Source organism: Nesoenas mayeri (genome assembly GCF_963082525.1).
Source record: "Nesoenas mayeri genome assembly, chromosome: Z".
NCBI lineage: Eukaryota > Metazoa > Chordata > Aves > Columbiformes > Columbidae > Nesoenas > Nesoenas mayeri.
The window spans coordinates 4775173-4801510 of record NC_137542.1 but is presented as its reverse complement, the minus strand read 5'-3'; the positions used below and the strand labels follow the sequence as shown (position 1 = coordinate 4801510).

Below are 26338 nucleotides of genomic sequence, written 5' to 3'. Positions count from 1 at the left end.
GGATCTCTCCTCCTCATTCATAGCGACACAGGCACAGCTCCTTTTCTCTAGCCGCCAGCAGAGCCCAAAGAGCAGGACAAAGACTAGAGCTGCCACTGCTGCAAGGCAGAAAAGCACAGTGCTCCCAAGGCCACGGCACTCTGCTCCTGCGTCCTCTGCTCCCTCTGCTGCACTGGATGGACCACCTTCCGGAGGCTGATGAGTTGTTCTCATTGCCCCGATGAGGAAGCATGGACGCAAGGAGGAGCCTGATTTACAGAATCAGAGAAACCACAGCCCATCCCATCAGCTCTTCTGCACAACGCTCCCTGGCTCTGCGGCAGCTGAGCAGTCAGCACCTTATGCCCACGATCCCCACAAAAGCGACGCAAGAACTCACAACACAAGCTTTATTCAAACACAACGCTTCTGGGCAGCTTTGCACGTGGTAAAGCTCCCAGAAGGAATGGAATGGATGTCGTTGAAGAAAGAGAGAGGGCAGTTGCTGTGCGGGTGGTAGTGGAGTCCCTGTCACAAGACTCCTCGTGATGGCCTCTTCAGCTGCATGGTGTCCCACTCCCCAGGATGCGCTTTTGCTGGGCAGGAAAGGTGCAGCACTCTTTCCTTCCTTTCCCGTGCCCTGCATTCTCCTGTCTTTCTTCTTCCCGGAAGACACGGTCGTCTGCCAGCAGCTGTGACCTGCGCAGACACAGCTCTGAGCAGGATGACCTCTTTCAGTGTCCGTCGAGAAGCATCCTATGAACCCGTTTTCGCAGCTCCTCAAACTCAAGCTTTGCGTGCGCAGAGGCGTAAGGATTCTGCGTCAGGTGCTGGAAGAGGTTGAAGGGTTCAGCCGTGCGCAATTCCTGGGGCAAGATGATCTCCTCAGGCACATTCTCATTGCCAATGAAGAAGTGGTTCAGGCGTTTCTCGTGCAGACATCTTTGCAGGTAGTGCAGGATGGTGCTCAGCCATTCCCAGAAATACCTCCTGTGCCAGGTTGACAGCGGCAGGGCGGTCAGCACGTGCATCATAACTGTCTTCAGCGTATAGGTGGAAAAGTCTCTGCCCAGCAGGCAGCGGACACAGAGCTGCAGGCATCTGAGGTAGGAGGTGTCAGGATGTGCCTTTCTGGCAATATACCTGAAGAACTTCATCTCTGCCACAGCATAGGTCTCTGGCCACATGGTGTTTGGAGTGTAGGCAGCCTCTGTATACTGGCTGCTCACAAAGATGTCCGAGTCGCCTTCTTGCACCCCAAACATCAACTCAATGAAAATCCTTTTCCCCCGGCGATTTGTCACACAGAATTTGCAGGAGCGGTCGGAGGGCAGCACTGTTAGGCGGCGTATGGCTGAGAGATGCATTGCCCTCCAGGAACGTCTCAGGAACATCTGGAAATAGCGCGCAGTTTTCTGCGCATCTAGGTAGGAGGCAGTGCAGAGGTCGTCGAGGATGCTGAAGGCTGCATTCCTCCCGTGCTCTTGCTCGGGGTCGTGGAGGAAGCAACGTGTCTCTCCTGCCGGCTGCTCCATCTCACAGGTACACACCAACTCCACCCGGATGCGAAAGTTCCTCATTGGCCACACGGGGCCTGGCTCCAGGTGGAAGATGTGTCCACGGGGAGGCTTCAGGGGCAAAATCAGGCGGTAGGTGACGTCTTCCTCACGGGGACTCCAACCTTCAAAGGCACTGCCCACCTCGATGGCTTTTTCCAGCACTGGGAAAGAGGTGTTGGAGAAGATATACTGGTAGACATGGATGAAGATTTCCATAAAGCTCCTCACAGACTTGTAATCTCTCTCCAGGCCCCGAACTAGCCACTGCATGTCTTCGTCAAAAAACATTCCCGGGTCATTTGCATTATCATCTCCTTCTTCGTCTTCCTCTTCCTCATCATTCTCTTCCTCATCTTCATTTTCATCATCATTCTCATCTTCATCTTCATTCTCATCATTGTTCTCTTCTTCGTCTTCATTTGCATCGTCATTTTCTTCTCCAGGTTCATTTGCATCATCATGCTCTTCCTGAGCTTCGTTTGCATCATCGTTGCCTTCATCGTCTTCATTTGCATTATCATTCTCTTCAGCTTCATTTGCATGATCACTTGCTTCTTCGGCTTCATTTGCATCCTCATTCTCTCCTTCCTGTTTCTCCTCCCCTACCTCTTCAGCAGAGCTCTCCTCTTCTCTCTCTGGCTCACGGCTCCATTTCCTGAGACAGCAGCAGAGCACAAGGAGCAGGACCAGGACTGCAGCAACGGCCCAGCACAGCCAGTGTTGCAAGGCAGAGAGGAGCAGGGATGGCCAGGCAAAGCCGCTCTGCTCCTGGCTGCTCTGCTCCCGGCTCCTCTCCTCTATCTCCTGCCACAGCCGAGTCATCTCCTGTTTCATCATCTGCGCACGCTGCTCCATGCGCTCGTGCGTCTCCTCATCCAGCTCATAGCCCACCACCTGCACGTTGAGGGTAAGAATTTGAAAAAGCCCGACGAAAAGGTCCAAGAGAGCCATGTCCTGCAGGAGAAGGGAGAGAAGGGGCTGAGTGGGGCTGGGCGGGAGGGAGGGGGCAGGTGAAGGGGGAGAGGGGCCGGGGGCCGCCAGGAGCTGGGGGCAGGTAGGAACGGGGCCGAGGCAGCTGGGAGGCAGCAAGGGCTGCCCCGGCCCCGGTGGCGGCCGCTCCGTGCCCTGGCCAAGGTGCTCCCGCGAGCGGCCGGGCCCTCCATGCAGGGTGAGAGCCCAGCCCCGGGGGCCGCGTTTCTGCCCCGGCCCCGTCCAGCCCGGCCTCCCCCGCCTGCGCACTCACCGCTGGCCCAGGCCGGACTGAGGCAGCGCTGCTGCTGGCGCCCCTGATAACCGCCCCGTGGGGACTGGTCCCTTGTGATGTCACAGGCGCCAGAGCGCGTCACAGGCACGCCCGCCGGCCTGCCCGTCCGGACCACCCTGGCCCAGCCACTCGCAGCTGCCCCTGGCAGCCAAAGCCAACGCTGACAATGTACAGAGCCCCCGAGCCGGACAGCACTGCCAGGGTTCTGTTTACCAAGCAGACGGAAGCCCCCCAGACCCTTGCCAAGTATAAAACTGGGTGATGTGACCCATGGATGCTTTGCTCCCTGACATCCTATCCCATGAGATGGGATCAGCTCCCTTGCTGCTGGCCGCTGCTCTGGTGGTCATGGATGGGCCCTTGTTGCCTTCACGACACCCCGGGATGGGTGATGGTGGAAATTGTGACTGGGAGATGGGGCCTCTCTGTGGCAGGATCTCTCTTCCTGCTGTGCCACTGAGAGAGGACGTTGCTTCCAAAGAGACAATTCCTGCGGGTGATGAGGGTCTCCAGGTGCAGTTTTTCTAGTGGGCAGCTCCCACTGCCGATAGAGCACTGGTTTCTCCACGTCCGGCATGTTCAGCTCTGTGGTACCAGCTCCCCGGAGTGTGTCTGGGATCAGCAGATTCTCCTCCTGGACCCCAGTGAACACGCGGAGACACATCAGCGGTGCCTCTCTCTTGGTCCTGCTGCAGGTGGAGCTGCCAAGGAGTTTTTTTTCCCATGTGAAATCACCACCACAGTTGTGAGAGTCTCCACACCATGTCCCTATGGTATGAAGTTGTCACCTGCAGTCAGCTGTGAGCCTCGCAAACATGATGAGCAGTCTCGTGAGCGACCTCGCAGCTCCAGGTCATGGTGAAACTCCAGCTAGCAATAGAGCCACGATAGCCACTTGTTGACTCCCCTGCTCCTCCCATCCCCAAGTAGGGGAGAGACATGAAAGGGAAGGGAGGAACTCGTGGAATGAAACAAACACAGTTTAATAAAATAGCAAATGATCACTAATACACCGCTAGTAAAAAGAATGTATATAAAATGCAAATAAAACATAAAAGGCAACCAGTGCAATTCCTCTTGAACTCTGCCTGCACCGAGCAGCCCGTCCAAGGAAGCAGCACCCTCGTCCAGAACAAGCCATCCCAGAGAGAGAAGAGAGAAAGAGGCAGAAAGGCCTCTGCAAACCGGCAGAATGGTAAAAGACTGAAATAAAGAACCTCCCAACCAGAACTCCTCCAAACAGGTCTCCATGCCAGCTCTGACACTAGCCGGAAGATCCCGATTCTCCTTAAATAGGAAGCATGATGCTAATGGCATGCAATAGCCTAAGTGATCTGCCTGGATGCTAGTCTGCCCCAGCTGTGCCCCTTTCCTGGTGGCCTTGCTTCTAGTGCGGGCAGTGGGCGGCTCAGCTTTGCTTGCCCGCCTTCTCCTGGATCCTGCCTGTTACGCAGTGCTCTCAGTTCTCTATTCCAGGACAATCGCATCTGCATCCTGGAGCCTCTTTCACCTCTGTGAAACCCCCCAGTATCTGACATCATAGATAAGTACCCTCATAAGTACATAGATAAGCACCATCAAAGGTACGAAAGCAAACCTATGATGTTTCTACTCAGTTACTGCTTTCTCTGAGCACAGCTTGTGGCACATCCTCTTTGGTTTGCACACAAATCTGATGTTTTTCTATGTGTCTTTTGTTCTCACCTTTTATTTAGTGTCTGGCTTTTAAGTATTTATAGGGAATCTCAAAATAGTGATTTTCGACGTAAATAAGCAACGTAACATGGAACATATGAGCATGTACTGGTCATACAGTAGAAGGAGGAAGGGGGAGAGAGGGGGGTTTGCATTCTGCCACACTCTTGCAACAGGATCACGAACAGGGGTTGCAGCAAAATTGGTGGGAACGGCCGCTGAGAGTAGTTAGGTCTTCCATCTGTAATATGTACAACCGCCTGGCAGCAGAGTGGTTCCTACCTCCTACACGTGAACCCATCTGGAGTGTGTCACGCTTTAAGGCAAGGCGGCAAAAAGCTGTGGGGGACGCTCCCTGTTACCCCCTCACCTCCCACCACCCACTTCCTGTACATCAGTGAGATGATAGGAAATATAGGGAGGAAGGAAGAGAGGCTTAGATTTCAAGTTGAAAGGTTTTAAAGGCTTTTACTAATGCTACTAATAGAAAGAGAATATAGATACAATATATACAAAACCAATCTCGAATGCTCGATGTGGAGCTGGCGTCACTCCAGCAGCTATGGAGCTGGGTGTGCGGAGCTGGCGGCTCCAGCAGCTGCAGCTCAGACCCCTGGAAGTCACGGGTGGGACTGCAAAGCAAACTGGAAACCGGTTGCAGGGATGCAGGGCCTGAGGCCTGTACATCCCAGGCAGACAGACAGGGTCCTCTCTAGATGCCGGCCTTGGTTGAAGAGAGAGTGACCCTCGTGATCACCCTCTTATATAACGGGGTATGACGGTTATGGGATGGAATACTTAATTGGTCAATTTAAGTCACCTGTTCCATGCACCCCTCCTCAAACACGCCCCTCTCACGACGGAACGTGGGAAAACTTATCAGTCTTTCTTGGCTACCATGATAATAAATCTAAACACGAGCTTCTTCAGCATTCCCTTGGTCTTCTTATCAGCACCCAGTACAGCATCCGAGGAAAAATACGCAGGCTAAAACTCAGAAAAGTACAGCTGCCTAGAAGAACTTAGCTGAAAGAAAAATCACTAGAAGAGAATGGGTCTTGTTTTTAACAAAACCAGGACATGTGTATCTTTAAAATCCTCATGTTCAAAAAAGGAGTCCTACCCAGCATAGTATTCCGTTTTGGGACAGAGATTAATTTCAGAGTTAGAAGAGAGGGAGTATAAAAGATGCCTTGACATGTGCCTTGGGCAGGAGGCGTGCCACAGTTGGGGGTGTTTACTGTCCGCTGCCGGAAAGAGGGGATAAAAGGAACACTATAAATACAATGACCTGAATATTGCCAAATTGTGTGTGATAAATATCTAGACAGAAAGAGGCAGGCAACTTTCATGTGTTTGTTCTAGCTGCTGTAAAGGAGTATACAATTCCTGCTAAAGACAAGCGAAACCAAAACGTAGAGATGAAAAATCCTAAGGACCCATGAAGGATGAGTATGACATCATGAGATGACCAAATGCTACTTGAAAAAGCACAGTCCTATCAGAGAGAAAGCAACACCAGTAAAGCCGCCTCGGCCTACCAAATGCTCAGGAGGATGTCCGACTTGCCTTCCTCCCCGCCGATCGTCCACAAAACGCAAACAGTCCTGTTGAAGCAGTCATCTAGCTGAAGATTGCGTTAGCGGGAGAAGGGCAGCACCATAACGTGGACGAGGTGTGACGCAGGGCGATATTTACTCAGTGTGTCCTCAGGGATATGCACATGCTCAGCACATTCTCCACCAGATGTTTCCTCATCCAGGCATGCTGCAGCTCCACATGGTTGCAGGGGTCTCTTGCCAGCACCTGCTCCACGATGCTCAGGTCGAGGTGGAAGGAACGGCCAAGGGCAGGATGCAGGGGCACAAGCAGGGGGTAGACAACATGGTTCCCATGAGGATTCCAGCCTTCGCAAGTGCTGCCCGCTCCAATGACTGGCTGCAGTGTGAGGAAGAAACTATTGAAGAAGAGCAATCTGAAAACGTGGAGGAAGTCACCTCTACTTCCTCTGCCACCTGGCACTTGCTGGCCATGTTCGGCACTGGATACTGAATGTGCTTATCAGAAACCCTGCTCAAATGACTATCATCACAGGGATTTTCTTCACTTTCCTCTTCCTCGTGTTGCTCAGCCCTGTCTCCTCTTCCTTCTCCTGCGCTGTGTTGCTGCTGGATCTCTCCTCCTCATTCATAGCGACACAGGCACAGCTCCTTTTCTCGAGCCGCCAGCAGAGCCCAAAGAGCAGGACAAAGACTAGAGCTGCCACTGCTGCAAGGCAGAAAAGCACAGCCCATCCCATCAGCTCTTCTGCACAACGCTCCCTGGCTCTGTGGCAGCTGAGCAGTCAGCACCTTATGCCCACGATCCCCACAAAAGCGACGCAAGCACTCACAACACAAGCTTTATTCAAACACAACGCTTCTGGGCAGCTTTGCACGTGGTAAAGCTCCCAGAAGGAATGGAATGGACGCCGTTGAAGAGAGAGAGACCTTGACCCTCCTACCAGCGGCTAGCTAGCCGCGCGAGTTTCGCGCCTTCTCAACTCCCACCTCCCTGAAGTTGTTTACAAGACCCATCACGGTCACAGTGTCCTTGCCGCTCCCTCACGATCAGCAGCCTCCACCGAGGCCTCCTGAGGCATCGAGGCCTAGTTATGCCCAACTCCGAAACCATGACAAACCGCTAACTTATCAGAACAGAACTCTTATTAGAACAAACATTAGGACAAAACACTTCTTAGAACAAACTCTGGTCGTGCAACTGCTCCATGAATTCATGTCCTTTATCTTTAAGCCACTCCCTAACAATTCCCCCTCTTTCTTTTTGCACGAGCAGAATTTGTCCCAATGCGCGCTCTAACATTCTTTTAATGCAACATAAGACACATCTTAGACACAAAAGTCCAATAACTGCAATATTCAGAATATCTAACAAACCTTGCAAGAGGCCTTTGATCCATCCTCCCAGTCCCAGCCACTTCGTGAGGCCTTCCAGGCCAAACAGCCCTACGTCTTCTTTGATTTGCTGCGAGCGATCTATTAACTGCTTAATTTCTTTGTGAATTGATCGTGACTTATCTTCTAGATCCATACAGCACATACCATCAAAGTCCTCACATCCATGGCCATGGGCTAGGAGCAAAAAATCAATGGCCATCCGATTCTGTAACACGGCATGTTGCACACTACTGATGCTCTCTGCTAAATCTGGAAGCACTCTACTCATAAGGTTGGCTTGTTTTACTACCCAACAAGATAACCTCTCTAAATTTCTATGTGCTTGGGCGGCAGCAACACCTGGGGTAAAAAATGACGCAAATATTATTTCCCATTTATTCCAGAGCCGTATGTTGTCATCACAGGTGTTATCAAGGGTTTCTGTAATGTCCCTTTTCCACCTTACAGGATTAGATCTATTTGGGTGATGATGTGGCAAAGCTAGTCTAAATTGACCAATCGTGCATGGACCTCCCATCGTTCGGGCTGGTATACCATTCCAGGCACGGTTGCCACAGATAAGAAACCACCCCACAGGCAGACGTTTAGGGAAATGGGAGACACCAACTGGGTGACTCTTATTATGCAGGACCTTTTGACACCACCGGTTCTCCCATTGTGTCTCATTACCTACTGGGGAGACTGGAGTCACGGTAAGGTTGCAGTGCCAGCTTCCGGCTACTGCACAGCGGGTCTTCGAGCTGTTGAGGAATATACAATAGGAAGCGTTTAAGGAGTCTACTAATTCAGTTTCTTGTGGCTCGGGCCCATCAGGAGGCTTCTGCCAGTATGGAGGCTGAATAAGAAAATCCTTGAGCCCACTCCGTCCCAGAGTGGGACGTGAATGTTCCCGCTGCTGCTCAGAGAGCGATCGGTTAAAGAGGCCATAGGAACTGTTATTCAATGGTACCCCAATGAGACATGTAACGAAGGGTGCACTTGGGGTGGACAAACTAGCACAAAAGGTAATGTGTTGGCAGCTCTCCCAAGGGTTAGCCAGACATTTTCCTGAGGGTCGAACAAAGACTTACTTACAAACCCTGCAACTGTGTAAACGTTTAACATTATGATCAGAAGTTGCCACATTTTAAGAAAATTCCGATATCAGTCTCAGATGATTACACTTATGCAGATTCTTCGCCCTCAGATGTTCTCGGTGGTCGGCTGTCCAGAACTGCTTTAGTCCATCTAGCTGGGATCCATTGCGGGCCTTGTGGTTTACTGGTGTCAGGGACCCCGGCATGAGGCTTCGCAGGCACTACCTCAGAGTCCCCGAATATACAAAGATAGTTCATGCTGCTGTTGCCAGGTCCAGGCCGAGACTCCCTCTTGTGGCTGGGCGCAAGGAGCTGGCAGGAACGGGTTGGAGCTGGGAACGGGCACTTGGTGCTGTTGTAGGGTCGAAGGTTGCCTCTCAGCTTGGCGCAAGGGGGCTGGGGCTGCAAAGGCTTGCTGCTGGGCCTGTATCAGATCTTTCCCTAGCTCCCTCACTGCCTCCACTAGCATCGCCTGCGGCCCCACTGGCACCCTACTCATGCGATCTTACATCTGCTCTATAGTTGCATCTCCTGGCAATGTTAATATTATGGCCTTTGTAGGTTGATTAGTGTTCTCTAGGACACACTGCCTCAGCAGTGCTGGTTTCATCCACCTCTGTACGTTTGTCTGTTCTATCGCTGCAGTTACGTGGTCAATAAATTGCGCAAATGGCTCCTCTCTACCCTGCTTTATAGCCATGTATGACGGCGGGGTGGGGGAGGTCTTTACCGCACCTATTGCTAATCGAGGCGTTCGCATGGCTTCAAGACAAACGTCCGGCCCTAACTGAGGTTGGGCGTCAATAGTAACAAACCCCCCACCTCGTCCCAGTTAATTGTTCAACAGTTACTCCATAAAGGGGATCATTTGGATTTCTAGGGTGGTGCGCTGATATTTCACAATAGCGCTGCCAATGCGCTTGCCAGAGCAGTAATTGAGACTGGGTCATGATCATCCTCATGATGACCTTAATATCTTCCTGACATAGGAGGGTTCCCCCCCAGATACAGTTTAGTAATTGTTTTGTGGGTTCCCCGTGCAACCCAGACTCATTCACTGTGCTACGCAGTTGAGACAACAACTTCCAGTTCAACGGGCTATAAAAACCCTGAAGCGTGTCATTATCAACTGTTCCAAACTGAACAGGAAAAGCTTGGGCGCTAGTGAGGTCCCCAATGATATCACACTGTTTATTTTCGGCTGCTTGTTTCATTATCTCTCTCCAATTAATCTGATTTACTCTGGCTCACCTTTGCGACCCCGGCAGCTTAGCTACCGGACCCACAGTTTCATCTTCCTCCTCCCCCTCAGGCGGCGGAGGAGCTGTGGGGGTGCAGGGTCGCGGGGGGATTGGAGGGGGGCTTACAGAATCAGTACCTTCAGCTTTTACTTTCTTAGTTACTGTAATGGGCATACCCCTAGGGGGGACTGGAACACGATTGTTCCCAAACAACAGGTCGTTAGCTGGCAGTGCTCCTGTCGATACACTCCCTTCCCCCCCGAATCGTTCTGTCGCAACCGCCGCTAAATTATTTTCTAACTGATAACGCTTAATATTGTTTACAACTTCCCGCCATGGTTTCATTAGTTTCTTTGCTGATTTATCCTCATCTATAACCATATCCCATAACACATCCCCTAGTTTTCGCCATTCACTAACATCAAAAAGAGAATCCGGATTCTGAAAACAACCCTTAACTTTACCTAACGTTACTAATCCCGCTAAATGCTTGGTACAGCCTACTCCCCGCTTTTCTAAGAAGTGCTGTAATAAATCTAGGGCTACCTCGAGATCCATATCTATATATACGAAATATACTCTTACCCTATAATTATCGCTGATGCCTCCCTGATTCTGGCACCAGTTGCAGCCCTTTCTGGTAGCCCCTGCGGACGGCGAACCCCTTTCGGATGGCTCAGCCTTCGGAACGACACGCCGCGTGACCAGCGTTCGGTCGCTCTTGACCCCCCGGTTGCTGCGATACCGGTGCTACTCTGCGTCCGCCGCTCCCATAATAGTCCCTTTTTTGTCGAGGGTCCCTGTGTGGGCGCCAGTCGTGAGCGGTAGAGGAACAAGCTAGGCCGACTCAGTGGAAGTGATAACGCATTGCTCAAGTTTATTGCCGTTAATGACACCTATTTATACAGATTACGATAATTATGCATACTTGTCACCTGCTGATTGGCTTAGATCCAAAGGTTACATTTGCCTTAACCCTCCTACCAGCGGCTAGGTAGCCGCGCGAGTTTCGCGCCTTCTCAACTCCCACCTCCCTGAAGTTGTTTACAAGACCCATCACGGTCACAGTGTCCTTGCCGCTCCCTCACGATCAGCAGCTTCCACCGAGGCCTCCTGAGGCATCGAGGCCTAGTTATGCCAAACTCCGAAACCATGACAAACCGCTAACTTATCAGAACAGAACTCTTATTAGAACAAACATTAGGACAAAACACTTCTTAGAACAAACTCTGGTCATGCAACTGCTCCATGAATTCATGTCCTTTATCTTTAAGACACTCCTTAACACAGGATGACCTCTTTCAGCGTCTGTCGAGAAGCATCCTATGAACCCGACTTGGCAGCTCCTCAAAGTCAAGCTTTGCGTGCTCAGAGGCGTAAGGATTCTGCGCCAGGTGCTGGAAGAGGTTACTGGATACTGAATGTGCTTTTCAGAAACCGTGCTCAAATGACTATCATCACAGGGATCTTCTTCACTTTCCTCTTCGTCGTGTTGCTCAGCCCTGTCTCCTCTTCCTTCTCCTGCGCTGTGTTGCTGCTGGATCTCTCCTCCTCATTCATAGCGACACAGGCACAGCTCCTTTTCTCGAGCCGCCAGCAGAGCCCAAAGAGCAGGACAAAGACTAGAGCTGCCACTGCTGCAAGGCAGAAAAGCACAGTGCTCCCAAGGCCACGGCACTCTGCTCCTGCGTCCTCTGCTCCCTCTGCTGCACTGGATGGACCACCTTCCGGAGGCTGATGAGTTGTTCTCATTGCCCCGATGAGGAAGCATGGACGCAAGGAGGAGCCTGATTTACAGAAGCAGAGAGACCACAGCCCATCCCATCAGCTCTTCTGCACAACGCTCCCTGGCTCTGTGGCAGCTGAGCAGTCAGCACCTTATGCCCACGATCCCCACAAAAGCGACGCAAGAACTCACAACACAAGCTTTATTCAAACACAACGCTTATGGGCAGCTTTGCACGTGGTAAAGCTCCCAGAAGGAATGGAATGGATGCCGTTGAAGAGAGAGAGAGCGCAGTTGCTGTGCGGGTGGTAGTGGAGTCCCTGTCACAAGACTCCTCGTGATGGCCTCTTCAGCTGCATGGTGTCCCACTCCCCAGGATGCGCTTTTGCTGGGCAGGAAAGGTGCGGCATTCTTTCCTTCCCTTCCCGTGCCCTGCATTCTCCCGTCTTTCTTCTTCCCGGAAGACACGGTCGTCTGCCAGCAGCTGTGACCTGCGCAGACACAGCTCTGAGCAGGATGACCTCTTTCAGCGTCCGTCAATAAGCATCCTATGAACCCGTTTTCGCAGCTCCTCAAACTCAAGCTTTGCGTGCGCAGAGGCGTAAGGATTCTGCGTCAGGTGCTGGAAGAGGTTGAAGGGTTCAGCCGTGCGCAATTCCTGGGGCAAGATGATCTCCTCAGGCACGTTCTCATTGCCAATGAAGAAGTGGTTCAGGCGTTTCTCGCGCAGACATCTCTGCAGGTAGTGCAGGACGGTGTTCAGCCATTGCCAGAAATACCTCCTGTGCCAGGTTGACCGCGGCAGGGCGGCCAGCATGTGCATCATAACTGTCTTCAGCGTATAGGTGGAAAAGTCTCTGCCCAGCAGGCAGCGGACACAGAGCTGCAGGCATCTGAGGTAGGAGGTGTCAGGATGTGCCTTTCTGGCAATATACCTGAAGAACTTCATCTCTGCCACAGCATAGGTCTCTGGCCACATGGTGTTTGGAGTGTAGGCAGCCTCTGTATACTGGCTGCTCACAAAGATGTCCGAGTCGCCTTCTTGCACCCCAAACATCAACTCAATGAAAATCCTTTTCCCCCGGCGATTTGTCACACAGAATTTGCAGGAGCGGTCGGAGGGCAGCACTGTTAGGCGGCGTATGGCTGAAAGATGCATAGCCCTCCAGGAACGTCTCAGGAACATCTGGAAATAGCGCGCAGTTTTCTGCGCATCTAGGTAGGAGGCAGTGCAGAGGTCGTCGAGGATGCTGAAGGCTGCATTCCTCCCGTGCTCTTGCTCGGGGTCGTGGAGGAAGCAACGTGTCTCTCCTGCCGGCTGCTCCATCTCACAGGTACACACCAACTCCACCCGGATGCGAAAGTTCCTCATTGGCCACATGGGGCCCGGCTCCAGGTGGAAGATGTATCCACGGGGAGGCTTCAGAGGCAAAATCAGGCGGTAGGTGACGTCTTCCTTACGGGGACTCCAACCTTCAAAGGCACTGCCCACCTCGATGGCTTTTTCCAGCACTGGGAAAGAGGTATTGGAGAAGATACACTGGTAGACATGGATGAAGATTTCCACAAAGCTCGTCACAAACTTGCAATCTCTCTCCAGGTCCCGAACTGGCCGCTGCATGTTTTCGTCAAAAAACATTCCCGGGTCATTTGCATTATCATCTCCTTCTTCGTCTTCCTCTTCCTCATCATTCTCTTCTTCATCTTCATTTTCATCATCATTCTCATCTTCATCTTCATTCTCATCATTGTTCTCTTCTTCGTCTTCATTTGCATCGTCATTTTCTTCTCCAGGTTCATTTGCATCATCCCGCTCTTCTTGAGCTTCGTTTGCATCATTGTTGAGCTGACGGCTCCATTTCCTGAGACAGCAGCAGAGCACAAGGAGCAGGACCAGGACTGCAGCAACGGCCCAGCACAGCCAGTGTTGCAAGGCAGAGAGGAGCAGGGATGGCCAGGCAAAGCCGCTCTGCTCCTGGCTGCTCTGCTCCCGGCTCCTCTCCTCTATCTCCTGCCACAGCCGAGTCATCTCCTGTTTCATCATCTGCGCACGCTGCTCCATGCGCTCGTGCGTCTCCTCATCCAGCTCATAGCCCACCAACTGCACGTTGAGGGTAAGAATTTGAAAAAGCCCGACGAAAAGGTCCAAGAGAGCCATGTCCTGCAGGAGAAGGGAGAGAAGGGGCTGAGTGGGGCTGGGCGGGAGGGAGGGGGCAGGTGAAGGGGGAGAGGGGCCGGGGGCCGCCAGGAGCTGGGGGCAGGTAGGAACGGGGCCGAGGCAGCTGGGAGGCAGCAAGGGCTGCCCCGGCCCCGGTGGCGGCCGCTCCGTGCCCTGGCCAAGGTGCTCCCGCGAGCGGCCGGGCCCTCCATGCAGGGTGAGAGCCCAGCCCCGGGGGCCGCGTTTCTGCCCCGGCCCCGTCCAGCCCGGCCTCCCCCGCCTGCGCACTCACCGCTGGCCCAGGCCGGACTGAGGCAGCGCTGCTGCTGGCGCCCCTGATAACCGCCCCGTGGGGACTGGTCCCTTGTGATGTCACAGGCGCCAGAGCGCGTCACAGGCACGCCCGCCGGCCTGCCCGTCCGGACCACCCTGGCCCAGCCACTCGCAGCTGCCCCTGGCAGCCAAAGCCAACGCTGACAATGTACAGAGCCCCCGAGCCGGACAGCACTGCCAGGGTTCTGTTTACCAAGCAGACGGAAGCCCCCAGACCCTTGCCAAGTATAAAACTGGATGATGTGACCCATGGATGCTTTGCTCCTTGACATCCTATCCCATGAGATGGGATCAGCTCCCTTGCTGCTGGCCGCTGCTCTGGTGGTCATGGATGGGCCCTTGTTGCCTTCACGACACCCCGGGATGGGTGATGGTGGAAATTGTGACTGGGAGATGGGGCCTCTCTGTGGCAGGATCTCTCTTCCTGCTGTGCCACTGAGAGAGGACGTTGCTTCCAAAGAGACAATTCCTGCGGGTGATGAGGGTCTCCAGGTGCAGTTTTTCTAGTGGGCAGCTCCCACTGCCGATAGAGCACTGGTTTCTCCACGTCCGGCATGTTCAGCTCTGTGGTACCAGCTCCCCGGAGTGTGTCTGGGATCAGCAGATTCTCCTCCTGGACCCCAGTGAACACGCGGAGACACATCAGCGGTGCCTCTCTCTTGGTCCTGCTGCAGGTGGAGCTGCCAAGGAGTTTCTTTTCCCATGTGAAATCACCGCCACAGTTGTGAGAGTCTCCACACCATGTCCCTATGGTATGAAGTTGTCGCCTGCAGTCAGCTGTGAGCCTCGCAAACGTGATGAGCAGTCTCGTGAGCGATCTCGCAGCTCCAGGTCATGGTGAAACTCCAGCTAGCAATAGAGCCACGATAGCCACTTGTTGACTCCCCTGCTCCTCCCATCCCCAAGTAGGGGAGAGACATGAAAGGGAAGGGAGGAACTCGTGGAATGAAACAAACACAGTTTAATAAAATAGCAAATGATCACTAATACACCGCTAGTAAAAAGAATGTATATAAAATGCAAATAAAACATAAAAGGCAACCAGTGCAATTCCTCTTGAACTCTGTCTGCACCGAGCAGCCCGTCCAAGGAAGCAGCACCCTCGTCCAGAACAAGCCATCCCAGAGAGAGAAGAGAGAAAGAGGCAGAAAGGCCTCTGCAAACCGGCAGAATGGTAAAAGACTGAAATAAAGAACCTCCCAACCAGAACTCCTCCAAACAGGTCTCCATGCCAGCTCTGACACTAGCCGGAAGATCCCGATTCTCCTTAAATAGGAAGCATGATGCTAATGGCATGCAATAGCCTAAGTGATCTGCCTGGATGCTAGTCTGCCCCAGCTGTGCCCCTTTCCTGGTGGCCTTGCTTCTAGTGCGGGCAGTGGGCGGCTCAGCTTTGCTTGCCCGCCTTCTCCTGGATCCTGCCTGTTACGCAGTGCTCTCAGTTCTCTATTCCAGGACAATCGCATCTGCATCCTGGAGCCTCTTTCACCTCTGGGAAACCCCCCAGTATCTGACATCATAGATAAGTACCCTCATAAGTACATAGATAAGCACCATCAAAGGTACGAAAGCAAACCTATGATGTTTCTACTCAGTTACTGCTTTCTCTGAGCACAGCTTGTGGCACATCCTCTTTGGTTTGCACACAAATCTGATGTTTTTCTATGTGTCTTTTGTTCTCACCTTTTATTTAGTGTCTGGCTTTTAAGTATTTATAGAGAATCTCAAAATAGTGATTTTCGACGTAAATAAGCAACGTAACATGGAACATATGAGCATGTACTGGTTTTTCATTACACTGAAAATCAACTCTTAGGTCTTTGTGCTTCATTGTCAACTGCAAGGAATAATTAACATTGGAAAAAGAATGAATATCATTATGAGGGGCAGTGCAGCTGAGATTTCTTGTCTCATTTGCAATTATGCCTGAAGGTAACAGGATCACATAGCAGGCTGAGATCCTGCATAACCAGTTAAAGATACTTTAATGCAATAGGAATAGAAAAAGGTTATGGTATTCAGTATAATAAGGGCTGCGGATTGGTATTCATGAGTATGATCTTTCCCATTCTCAAAGTAACTAATTCCATTGCATGCAATTAGATTGTCTCAAGATGAAAACAGATGAAGAAGCAGCCTCTGTGCAATAGTTAAGATGTGTATTAAGACAACTTTGGCATTTGAACTTATTTTAGCTGTAATTGTGTCATATGAATTAGTCTTTCAACCAGGTTGCTCATAAAATTAATCTTCAGGGTAACACAACTGCTCAGAGCCAGACTACACTTTGAAGACATGAGGAAGAAACCTTTTACAATGAGAGTGGAAAAATTCTGTCAGAGATTGCTGATAGGGGTGGTAGATACCTCATCCCTGAAGACATCCCAGGCCAGGCTGGATGGGACTCTGAGCAACCTGATCTGGGTGAAGATGTCCCTGCTCAGGGTAGGCATTGAATTAGATGACCTTTGAAGCTCCCTTCAAAGCCCAACTATTCTATGATTCTATATCTTAGAGACTAGAAGACCTGAAGAGTCACAGATGTGCTGGGGAGGTATGTTCAGATCAATATCTACCCTTTTCCCCTCCAGTCTCTCTGTAGTGAATATTCAGTCCCAATAAACTTGGAGGGGACAATAGATAATTCTAGGCTGCACAGGCTTGAAGCACAATTTTTTTAATGACAGGTGCTGACTGTCCGTCCTGTTTATGGCAGTGATGCTTGTAGTTCATAGAGCCTCATGGTCTGACTAGCAGCCTGCATGGGGCACACTCAAATCCTGCTCCTCCTCTTCCTCCACCTTTATTTCAATTCCTGGGTGCTCCAAACTGGAGAAGGGCAAAGTGGGAGCTGCAGCCCAGTGCATGGTCAGTATGTTTGCAGGTGACACCACGTTGGGTGGGATTGTTGGTGTGCATGAGGGTAGAAAGGCTCTAGAGAGACATCTAGACTGGCTGGATCTATGGGCCGAGGCCAGCTGTAGGAGGTTCAACAAGGCTGAGTTCTGGGTCCTGGACTTGAGTCATAACCACCTCATACAACACGACAGGCTCAGGAAAGAGTGGCTGGAAAGCTGCCCAGCAGAAAAAGACATTGACAGCTAGCTGAACGTGGGCTGGGAGCGTGCCCAGATGGCCAAGAAGGCCAACAGCATCCTGGCTTGTATCAGCAATATAGCATCCAGCAGGATGAGGGAAGTAATCATCCTCCTGTACTCGGCCCTGCTGAAGTCGCACCTAAAACCCAGGGGCCAGTTTTGGGCCCCTCACTACAGGAAAGACCTTGAGGTGCTAGAATGCATTCAGAGAAGGGCAATGAGGCTGGCGAAGGGTCTGGAGCACAAGTGTGATGGGAGCAGCTGAGGGACCTGGGGGAGTTCAGCCTGGAGAAAAGGAGGCTGAGGGGAGACCTTATCACTGTGTGCAGCTGCCTGAAAGGAGGTTGTGGCGAGGTGGGGGTTGGTCTCTTTTGCCAGGTATCAAGTGATAGGAAGAGAGGAAATGGGCTCAAGTTTCTCCAGAGGAAGTTTGGCTGGGCTCTCAGGAAAAAGTTCTACATTCAAAGGGTTAATGAGCATTCAGAGAAGATACCCAGAGAAGTGCTGGAGGCACAGTGGCTGGAGGTAGCCAAAAGATGTGTAGACATGGCACTTAGGGACTGTGTCAAAATTTCCAAAAATTGGAATGCATACGTAATAATTATAGGAATACAAGCAACGCAAGAGTGCCCAGTCTTTGGAGCACTTATGGAGGATGATCCCCAGTGTTCCCCAGTCCTGATACAAGAAAAGATCCCTACTTAACAGTATAATTGACTCAGCTGTTAAGTTTATTTCTCCCTTTCAGTTCCATGTATTGTTTTCCTCTATATTCACCACTAACCCCCTCCCAAAACACAGCAGTTCCTTTGAGTCTACTCAAGTGCTAAGAAAAAGCTACACCAACCCAGAAAGCCCACAGGAGCTCTGCTGCCTGTCTGAGCTTGTCCCTCTTTGTCACGGAGGCACCCCGAGGTTAGTTTAAGGGACAGCAGGGTCCAAAACAACTTTTATTAAACCGGTGAGAAACAGGGTTTTAGCACTCCAAAGTGACTTAAATAAAGGTTCGGGTATCAGTTGAGGAAAATTATTAAGGGGCAGCAACTATTACAACATGCAGTCCACAGAGTGCGTGCACGTGGCTTCACTCAAAACAATGCCGGAGCCAGCCCTGAGTCCGAGACGAATACACACTTGCCTGAACAGGGTGCGGGATTATTTTAAAGAGATACACGTACTTACACACGTGGCAGCACGGCAAGCGGAGTCTCAGTCTCGGGGGACGGGGGGGCTCTCGGCGGCAGCAACTTGCTCGTGCTCCAAGAGACCCGCGACAATGGGCGGAGTCTCGACGAGAGTCCTGTTTTCATTGGCTGATCAGATCTGACTGTAGGCATTCTAGAAGCTTCTCTGCATCCGCACACTGTCTGTGGGTGCCCCTGAAGCCTCCAAACATCCCCCACACTGGCCGCAGGCGCCCAGCGGCTCACTGGCGCCTACTGAAGGAGGAAGGGGGAGCAGGGGGGGGTTTGCATTCTGCCACACTCTTGTGTGGCACCCTGTGACTACAGTCATGATCTGCTATAACTCTGGATTACTGTAGCAGCCACCTCTTGACTCCAAAGTAAAAAGGGGACACTTCTGCCGGTGAGCCTTAATGTCCACTGTGGATCACCACATCTCATGTGTTGACTTACCCCTGCAAAACAGCTATTAATAACAATGAACAATAGAATTGAAGTAATTACAACAATCAAAAATAGAATTGACATAATTACAACAATCAACAATTGCCCGAGGTAATTATTGAGTCCAAACATCAGTCACAGTTCCTTCATGTGCCCATTCCTGTGCCCTTCCTTAACTCCAGCATAGAGGCAGAAAAAGTACCCAGTGCTAGAGCCCTGAATGTTTCTACACTGTTACTGCTTGGTGCGTACCATCGACAGCTGACCAGTCAAATCCAGAAATGTCAAGAAAAGCAAAACTCAAAGAGCAAGTTCTCGAGTGTCGTGAGCAAGGGAACTGAAAATAAGGGGATTACTACAGCAACAACCAAGGGACACTTGTCCACCTTTCTAAACCAACCACTGCGCCTCTGCCTGGCTAAAGAAGTAAACAAGAAAGGCAGAGGGAAGGCTCACGTTTGCATTTGAAATAACCAACCACATCGCTACCCATTCCCAGCGCAGCCGAATCATAACCACAGCTTGTTAAATGCCACCGGAGGCCTTGCTGAAATGTGGGTCACCCAAGGAAGAGGTGCTGGGGCTTTGCCCTTCCTCCATGAGAGGAACTGTTCAAGGGCAGAGCGACACCTGTCACAGCACCCAAGGGTCCCCCGGCCATCTAAGGCCACTTGGCATGAGCCCACTGACATGGGTCAGTCATCTAAACCTCATCAGGGAAGTCTCTTCTCTCCTCCTTTGATATACTTGGCCTTTGTTTGAAGTTGCTCAGCAGAGCACAGTGACGGAGCAGCTACACCAGGGTGACCGTTTCCACACATTTCCTGCGCTTTGGACTCAGAAGGGATCCAGCTCCCCTGGAGAAAAGGCTCCGTTTGAAGCTGCCAGAACAGGGTCTGTACAAGATATCTGCAGGAGCTCTTGCACTCCCCTGGGTCGGCTCCTGTGCACAAAGCCTCCAGACAACATGCCCAGAGCCAGCGTGACGGATTCCCAGAGCCAGCTGACAGTTCCTCAGCCTGTCCCTGCTCAGGCACCTCACCAAGGCCCTGTAGGCATCTGGATCCTCTTCCACGCTGTCATCTTCCTTCGCCCTGCAAGAAAACACAAGAACAGACCTCGGTCCCGGGGGGCTTTCACGGTTAGTAATCTGGAACTATCCACCGAGCACTAATACGGTGGGTTTTCCCATTCTCATCAAGGGCTTCCCAGGCATATAACCCTCTGGGTTTTGCTAGAGTCATGGGCACAATACCAATAGAGGGTAATTTCACCATGACAGGCTGGCCCACTTGTGTTTTTGGGGGCTGTTCTTCCTCTGTGTTGGTTGTCAAGTTGCTGACTGTCAATGGCTTTGCAGGACAGAACGCCTTGATTTTGGGGCTTCCATAGCTTCCCCAGTGGTTATTGACAAGGAAGACAGCTTGTGCTAATCGCTTGTCCCAGTTGTGTCATGATACATCTGCCGCTCGGGTCTACCCACCCCATCTCGCGCCCATGTGTAACCACATTGTGTAAAATTTCCACCCAGGTTAATACATGTTGCGGAGGACTTCGGGGATTTTGCTTATTACGATCAATAGCCCCCTGAATTTTTTCCTTAAGGGACTGGACATATATTTTTAAGGCAGCCGGTAATCCTTTAATAAGCAGCTGAAGGTGGACCGGATCCACTGTCGCCGCTATAGCGGGGGGACTCCCGGCCTCTTTCATACGTTGCTTGTATACAAGCTGCCTTTTGAACTCCCTCGGCAAGATCTGATAAACCCTTTATAACAATTGCAACTGGCTCCCCACGTTCCTTGGGATCTATACCACCAGCCCAGTAAGCTACACAAGATGTGATGGACTGATTACCATCCAGACCATCACTTAAAAATACCCCTGGGCCCCAGAAGCCTGTGGCCCCGTCCTTACTCAGTAATATCCTATCACCCCTGGTAAGTGAAACGTGCCAAAGATATTCAGTCTCTGTCTCGCCTGGCTTGCGTGAGAATCTAGTTTGTAAATCTCCTAGCTCCAATCCTGAATATGGCGTGCTATGGGTAGCCGTGCGTGGATTTCTGCCTCGTCCATCCGTATGTGTCTCAGTTCTAATAAGATGACACACGTCCTTTGTTTCTACCCTCCCTTCATCAACACTGTTTTCAGAATCAGGATCTTTATCGAGAGGCGGGAGGGCGGAGGGGCACGCCTGAGCTGGGGAATCACTAGAGGAAGCTCTTATATTAATTAACAAAACCTCAAGTTTTTGTTCCAAAAAAACAAGTTTCTGTTCTAACAAGACAAATCTCTGTTCTAAATAATCCGATTGTGTGCTTTGCCGCGAAAAGTCCTGTATTAGAGAGTCAAATTGTTAACTTTCCCGTGAAAGGTTTTCCTCCATTCGGTGCTTAAGTTTACACAGATCCTGTGCTACCTTTAAGCAAACACCCAAACTGAAACACACCACAATCCATATAACGGCAGGACCCCAGGGTACTGCAGAGATATTACTCAAGCCTCTGAATAATTCCTCCGTATCTGATAGCCTGCTAGCTGCGCCAAAATTGTCACGGAGGTAACCCGAGGTTAGTTTAAGGGACAACAGGGTCCAAAACCACTTTTATTAAACCAGTGAGAAACAGAGTTTTAGTACTCCAAAGTGACTTAAATAAAGGTTTGGGTATCAGTTGAGGAAAATTATTAAGGGGCAGCAACTACTACAACAGTCGGTCCACAGAGTGCATGCACGTGGCTTCACTCAAAACAGTGCCGGAGCCAGCCCTGATTCCGAGACGAATACACACTTGCCTGAACAGGGTGCAGGCTTATTTTAAAGAGATACACGTACTTACACACGTGGCGGCAAGGCAAGCAGAGTCTCAGTCTCGGGGTTGGGGGGCAGGCTCTTGGCGGCAGCAACTTGCTCGTGCTCCAAGAGACCCGCAACAATGGGCGGAGTCTCGATGAGAATCTCGTTTTCATTGGCTGATCAGATCTGACTGTAGGCATTCTAGAAGCTTCTCTGCACCCCCACACTGGCTGTGGGTGCCCCAGAAGCCTCCCAAAAACATCCCCCACCCTGGGTGTGGGCGCCCAGCGGCTCACTGCAGCTTCGGCACTCCCTTCTAATGGCCCTGGCCAGGGTGCTCTGGGGCCAAACAAAAGAAGATATTAGCCTCTAGTATCCGGGAGAGAGGGAGATGTGCCCACTCCTCCTTACTGAAGGAGGGAGGGAGAGAGAGGGCTGAGAGGGGGAGAGAGGGGGGTTTGCATTCTGCCACACTCTTGCAACAGGATTACGAGCAGGGTTTGCAGCAAAGTTGGTGGGAACGGCCACTGAGAGTAGTTAGGTCTTCCATCTGTAATATGTACAACCGCCTGGCAGCAGAGTGGTTCCTACCTCCTACACGTGAACCCATCTGGACTGTGTTACCGCCTTCACCTCCCGCCACCCACTTCCTGTACAACAGTGAGATGATAGGAAAGATAAGGAGGAAGGAAGAGAGACTTAGACTTCAAGTTGAAAGGTTTTAAAGGCTTTTACTAATGCTACTAATAGAAAGAGAATATAGGTACAATATATACAAAACCAATCTCGAATGCTCGATGTGGAGCTGGCGTCACTCCAGCAGCGATGGAGCTGGGTGTGCGGAGCTGGCGGCTCCAGCAGCTGCAGCTCAGACCCCTGGAAGTCACGGGTGGGACTGCAAAGCAAACTGGAAACCGGTTGCAGGGATGCAGGGCCTGAGGCCTGTACATCCAAGGCAGACAGACAGGGTCCTCTCTAGATGCCGGCCTTGGTTGAAGAGAGAGTGACCCTCGTGATCACCCTCTTATTTAAGGGGATATGACAGTTATGGGATGGAATACTTAATTGGTCAATTTAAGTCACCTGTTCCATGCACCCCTCCTCAAACACGCCCCTCTCACGACGGAATGTGGGAAAACTTATCAGTCTTTCTTGGCTACCATGATAATAAATCTAAACACGAGCTTCTTCAGCATTCCCTTGGTCTTCTTATCAGCACCCAGTACAGCATCCGAGGAAAAATACGCAGGCTAAAACTCAGAAAAGTACAGCTGCCTAGAAGAACTTAGCTGAAAGAAAAATCACTAGAAGAGAATGGGTCTTGTTTTTAACAAAACCAGGACATGTGTATCTTTAAAATCCTCATGTTCAAAAAAGGAGTCCTACCCAGCATAGTATTCCTTTTTTGGGACAGAAACTAATTTCAGAGTTAGAAGAGAGGGAGTATAAAAGATGCCTTGACATGTGCCTTGGGCAGGAGGCGTGCCACAGTTGGGGGTGTTTACTGTCCGCTGCCGGAAAGAGGGGATAAAAGGAACACTATAAATACAATGACTTGAATATTGCCAAACTGTGTGTGATAAATATCTAGACAGAAAGAGGCAGGCAACTTTCATGTGTTTGTTCTAGCTGCTGTAAAGGAGTATACAATTCCTGCTAAAGACAAGCGAAACCAAAACGTAGAGATGAAAAGTCCTAAGGACCCATGAAGGATGAGTATGACATCATGAGATGACCAAATGCTACTTGAAAAAGCACAGTCCTATCAGAGAGAAAGCAACACCAGTAAAGCCGCCTCGGCCTACCAAATGCTCAGGAGGATGTCCGACTTGCCTTCCTCCCCGCCGATCGTCCACAAAACGCAAACAGTCCTGTTGAAGCAGTCATCTAGCTGAAGATTGCATTAGCGGGAGAAGGGCAGCACCATAACGTGGAAGAGGGGTGACGCAGGGCGATATTTACTCAGTGTGTCCTCAGGGATATGCACATGCTCAGCACATTCTCCACCAGATGTTTCCTCATCCAGGCATGCTGCAGCTCCACATGGTTGCAGGGGTCTCTTGCCAGCACCTGCTCCACGATGCTCAGGTCGAGGTGGAAGGAACGGCCAAGGGCAGGATGCAGGGGCACAAGCAGGGGGTAGACAACATGGTTCCCATGAGGATTCCAGCCTTCGCAAGTGCTGCCCGCCTCAATGATTGGCTGCAGTGTGAGGAAGAAACTATTGAAGAAGAGCAATCTGAAAACGTGGAGGAAGTCACCTCTACTTCCTCTGCCACCTGGCACTTGCTGGCCATGTTCGGCACTGGATACTGAATGTGCTTTTCAGAAACCCTGCTCAAATGACTATCATCAAAGGGATCTTCTTCACTTTCCTCTTCCTCGTGTTGCTCAGCCCTGTCTCCTCTTCCTTCTCCTGCGCTGTGTTGCTGCTGGATCTCTCCTCCTCATTCATAGCGACACAGGCACAGCTCCTTTTCTCTAGCCGCCAGCAGAGCCCAAAGAGCAGGACAAAGACTAGAGCTGCCACTGCTGCAAGGCAGAAAAGCACAGTGCTCCCAAGGCCACGGCACTCTGCTCCTGCGTCCTCTGCTCCCTCTGCTGCACTGGATGGACCACCTTCCGGAGGCTGATGAGTTGTTCTCATTGCCCCGATGAGGAAGCATGGACGCAAGGAGGAGCCTGATTTACAGAATCAGAGAAACCACAGCCCATCCCATCAGCTCTTCTGCACAACGCTCCCTGGCTCTGCGGCAGCTGAGCAGTCAGCACCTTATGCCCACGATCCCCACAAAAGCGACGCAAGAACTCACAACACAAGCTTTATTCAAACACAACGCTTCTGGGCAGCTTTGCACGTGGTAAAGCTCCCAGAAGGAATGGAATGGATGTCGTTGAAGAAAGAGAGAGGGCAGTTGCTGTGCGGGTGGTAGTGGAGTCCCTGTCACAAGACTCCTCGTGATGGCCTCTTCAGCTGCATGGTGTCCCACTCCCCAGGATGCGCTTTTGCTGGGCAGGAAAGGTGCAGCACTCTTTCCTTCCTTTCCCGTGCCCTGCATTCTCCTGTCTTTCTTCTTCCCGGAAGACACGGTCGTCTGCCAGCAGCTGTGACCTGCGCAGACACAGCTCTGAGCAGGATGACCTCTTTCAGTGTCCGTCGAGAAGCATCCTATGAACCCGTTTTCGCAGCTCCTCAAACTCAAGCTTTGCGTGCGCAGAGGCGTAAGGATTCTGCGTCAGGTGCTGGAAGAGGTTGAAGGGTTCAGCCGTGCGCAATTCCTGAGGCAAGATGATCTCCTCAGGCACATTCTCATTGCCAATGAAGAAGTGGTTCAGGCGTTTCTCGTGCAGACATCTTTGCAGGTAGTGCAGGATGGTGCTCAGCCATTCCCAGAAATACCTCCTGTGCCAGGTTGACAGCGGCAGGGCGGTCAGCACGTGCATCATAACTGTCTTCAGCGTATAGGTGGAAAAGTCTCTGCCCAGCAGGCAGCGGACACAGAGCTGCAGGCATCTGAGGTAGGAGGTGTCAGGATGTGCCTTTCTGGCAATATACCTGAAGAACTTCATCTCTGCCACAGCATAGGTCTCTGGCCACATGGTGTTTGGAGTGTAGGCAGCCTCTGTATACTGGCTGCTCACAAAGATGTCCGAGTCGCCTTCTTGCACCCCAAACATCAACTCAATGAAAATCCTTTTCCCCCGGCGATTTGTCACACAGAATTTGCAGGAGCGGTCGGAGGGCAGCACTGTTAGGCGGCGTATGGCTGAGAGATGCATTGCCCTCCAGGAACGTCTCAGGAACATCTGGAAATAGCGCGCAGTTTTCTGCGCATCTAGGTAGGAGGCAGTGCAGAGGTCGTCGAGGATGCTGAAGGCTGCATTCCTCCCGTGCTCTTGCTCGGGGTCGTGGAGGAAGCAACGTGTCTCTCCTGCCGGCTGCTCCATCTCACAGGTACACACCAACTCCACCCGGATGCGAAAGTTCCTCATTGGCCACACGGGGCCTGGCTCCAGGTGGAAGATGTGTCCACGGGGAGGCTTCAGGGGCAAAATCAGGCGGTAGGTGACGTCTTCCTCACGGGGACTCCAACCTTCAAAGGCACTGCCCACCTCGATGGCTTTTTCCAGCACTGGGAAAGAGGTGTTGGAGAAGATATACTGGTAGACATGGATGAAGATTTCCATAAAGCTCCTCACAGACTTGTAATCTCTCTCCAGGCCCCGAACTAGCCACTGCATGTCTTCGTCAAAAAACATTCCCGGGTCATTTGCATTATCATCTCCTTCTTCGTCTTCCTCTTCCTCATCATTCTCTTCCTCATCTTCATTTTCATCATCATTCTCATCTTCATCTTCATTCTCATCATTGTTCTCTTCTTCGTCTTCATTTGCATCGTCATTTTCTTCTCCAGGTTCATTTGCATCATCATGCTCTTCCTGAGCTTCGTTTGCATCATCGTTGCCTTCATCGTCTTCATTTGCATTATCATTCTCTTCAGCTTCATTTGCATGATCACTTGCTTCTACGGCTTCATTTGCATCCTCATTCTCTCCTTCCTGTTTCTCCTCCCCTACCTCTTCAGCAGAGCTCTCCTCTTCTCTCTCTGGCTCACGGCTCCATTTCCTGAGACAGCAGCAGAGCACAAGGAGCAGGACCAGGACTGCAGCAACGGCCCAGCACAGCCAGTGTTGCAAGGCAGAGAGGAGCAGGGATGGCCAGGCAAAGCCGCTCTGCTCCTGGCTGCTCTGCTCCCGGCTCCTCTCCTCTATCTCCTGCCACAGCCGAGTCATCTCCTGTTTCATCATCTGCGCACGCTGCTCCATGCG

The 26338-nt window shown here is 51.4% G+C and overlaps 2 protein-coding genes across 2 annotated transcripts; both read right to left on the bottom strand.

The window, feature by feature from the left end:
• Positions 1-713: 713 nt before the first annotated feature.
• On the bottom strand, positions 714-1826 carry LOC308051625 (inositol 1,4,5-trisphosphate receptor-interacting protein-like 1; the record flags this gene model as incomplete). Its single annotated transcript, XM_080362184.1, has 1 exon — positions 714-1826. The coding sequence occupies one exon, from the start codon at positions 1824-1826 to the stop codon at positions 714-716; it is 1113 nt and encodes a 370-aa protein (XP_080218310.1).
• A 22829-nt stretch (positions 1827-24655) lies between these two features.
• On the bottom strand, positions 24656-25768 carry LOC308051624 (inositol 1,4,5-trisphosphate receptor-interacting protein-like 1; the record flags this gene model as incomplete). Its single annotated transcript, XM_080362183.1, has 1 exon — positions 24656-25768. The coding sequence occupies one exon, from the start codon at positions 25766-25768 to the stop codon at positions 24656-24658; it is 1113 nt and encodes a 370-aa protein (XP_080218309.1).
• Positions 25769-26338: the final 570 nt, after the last annotated feature.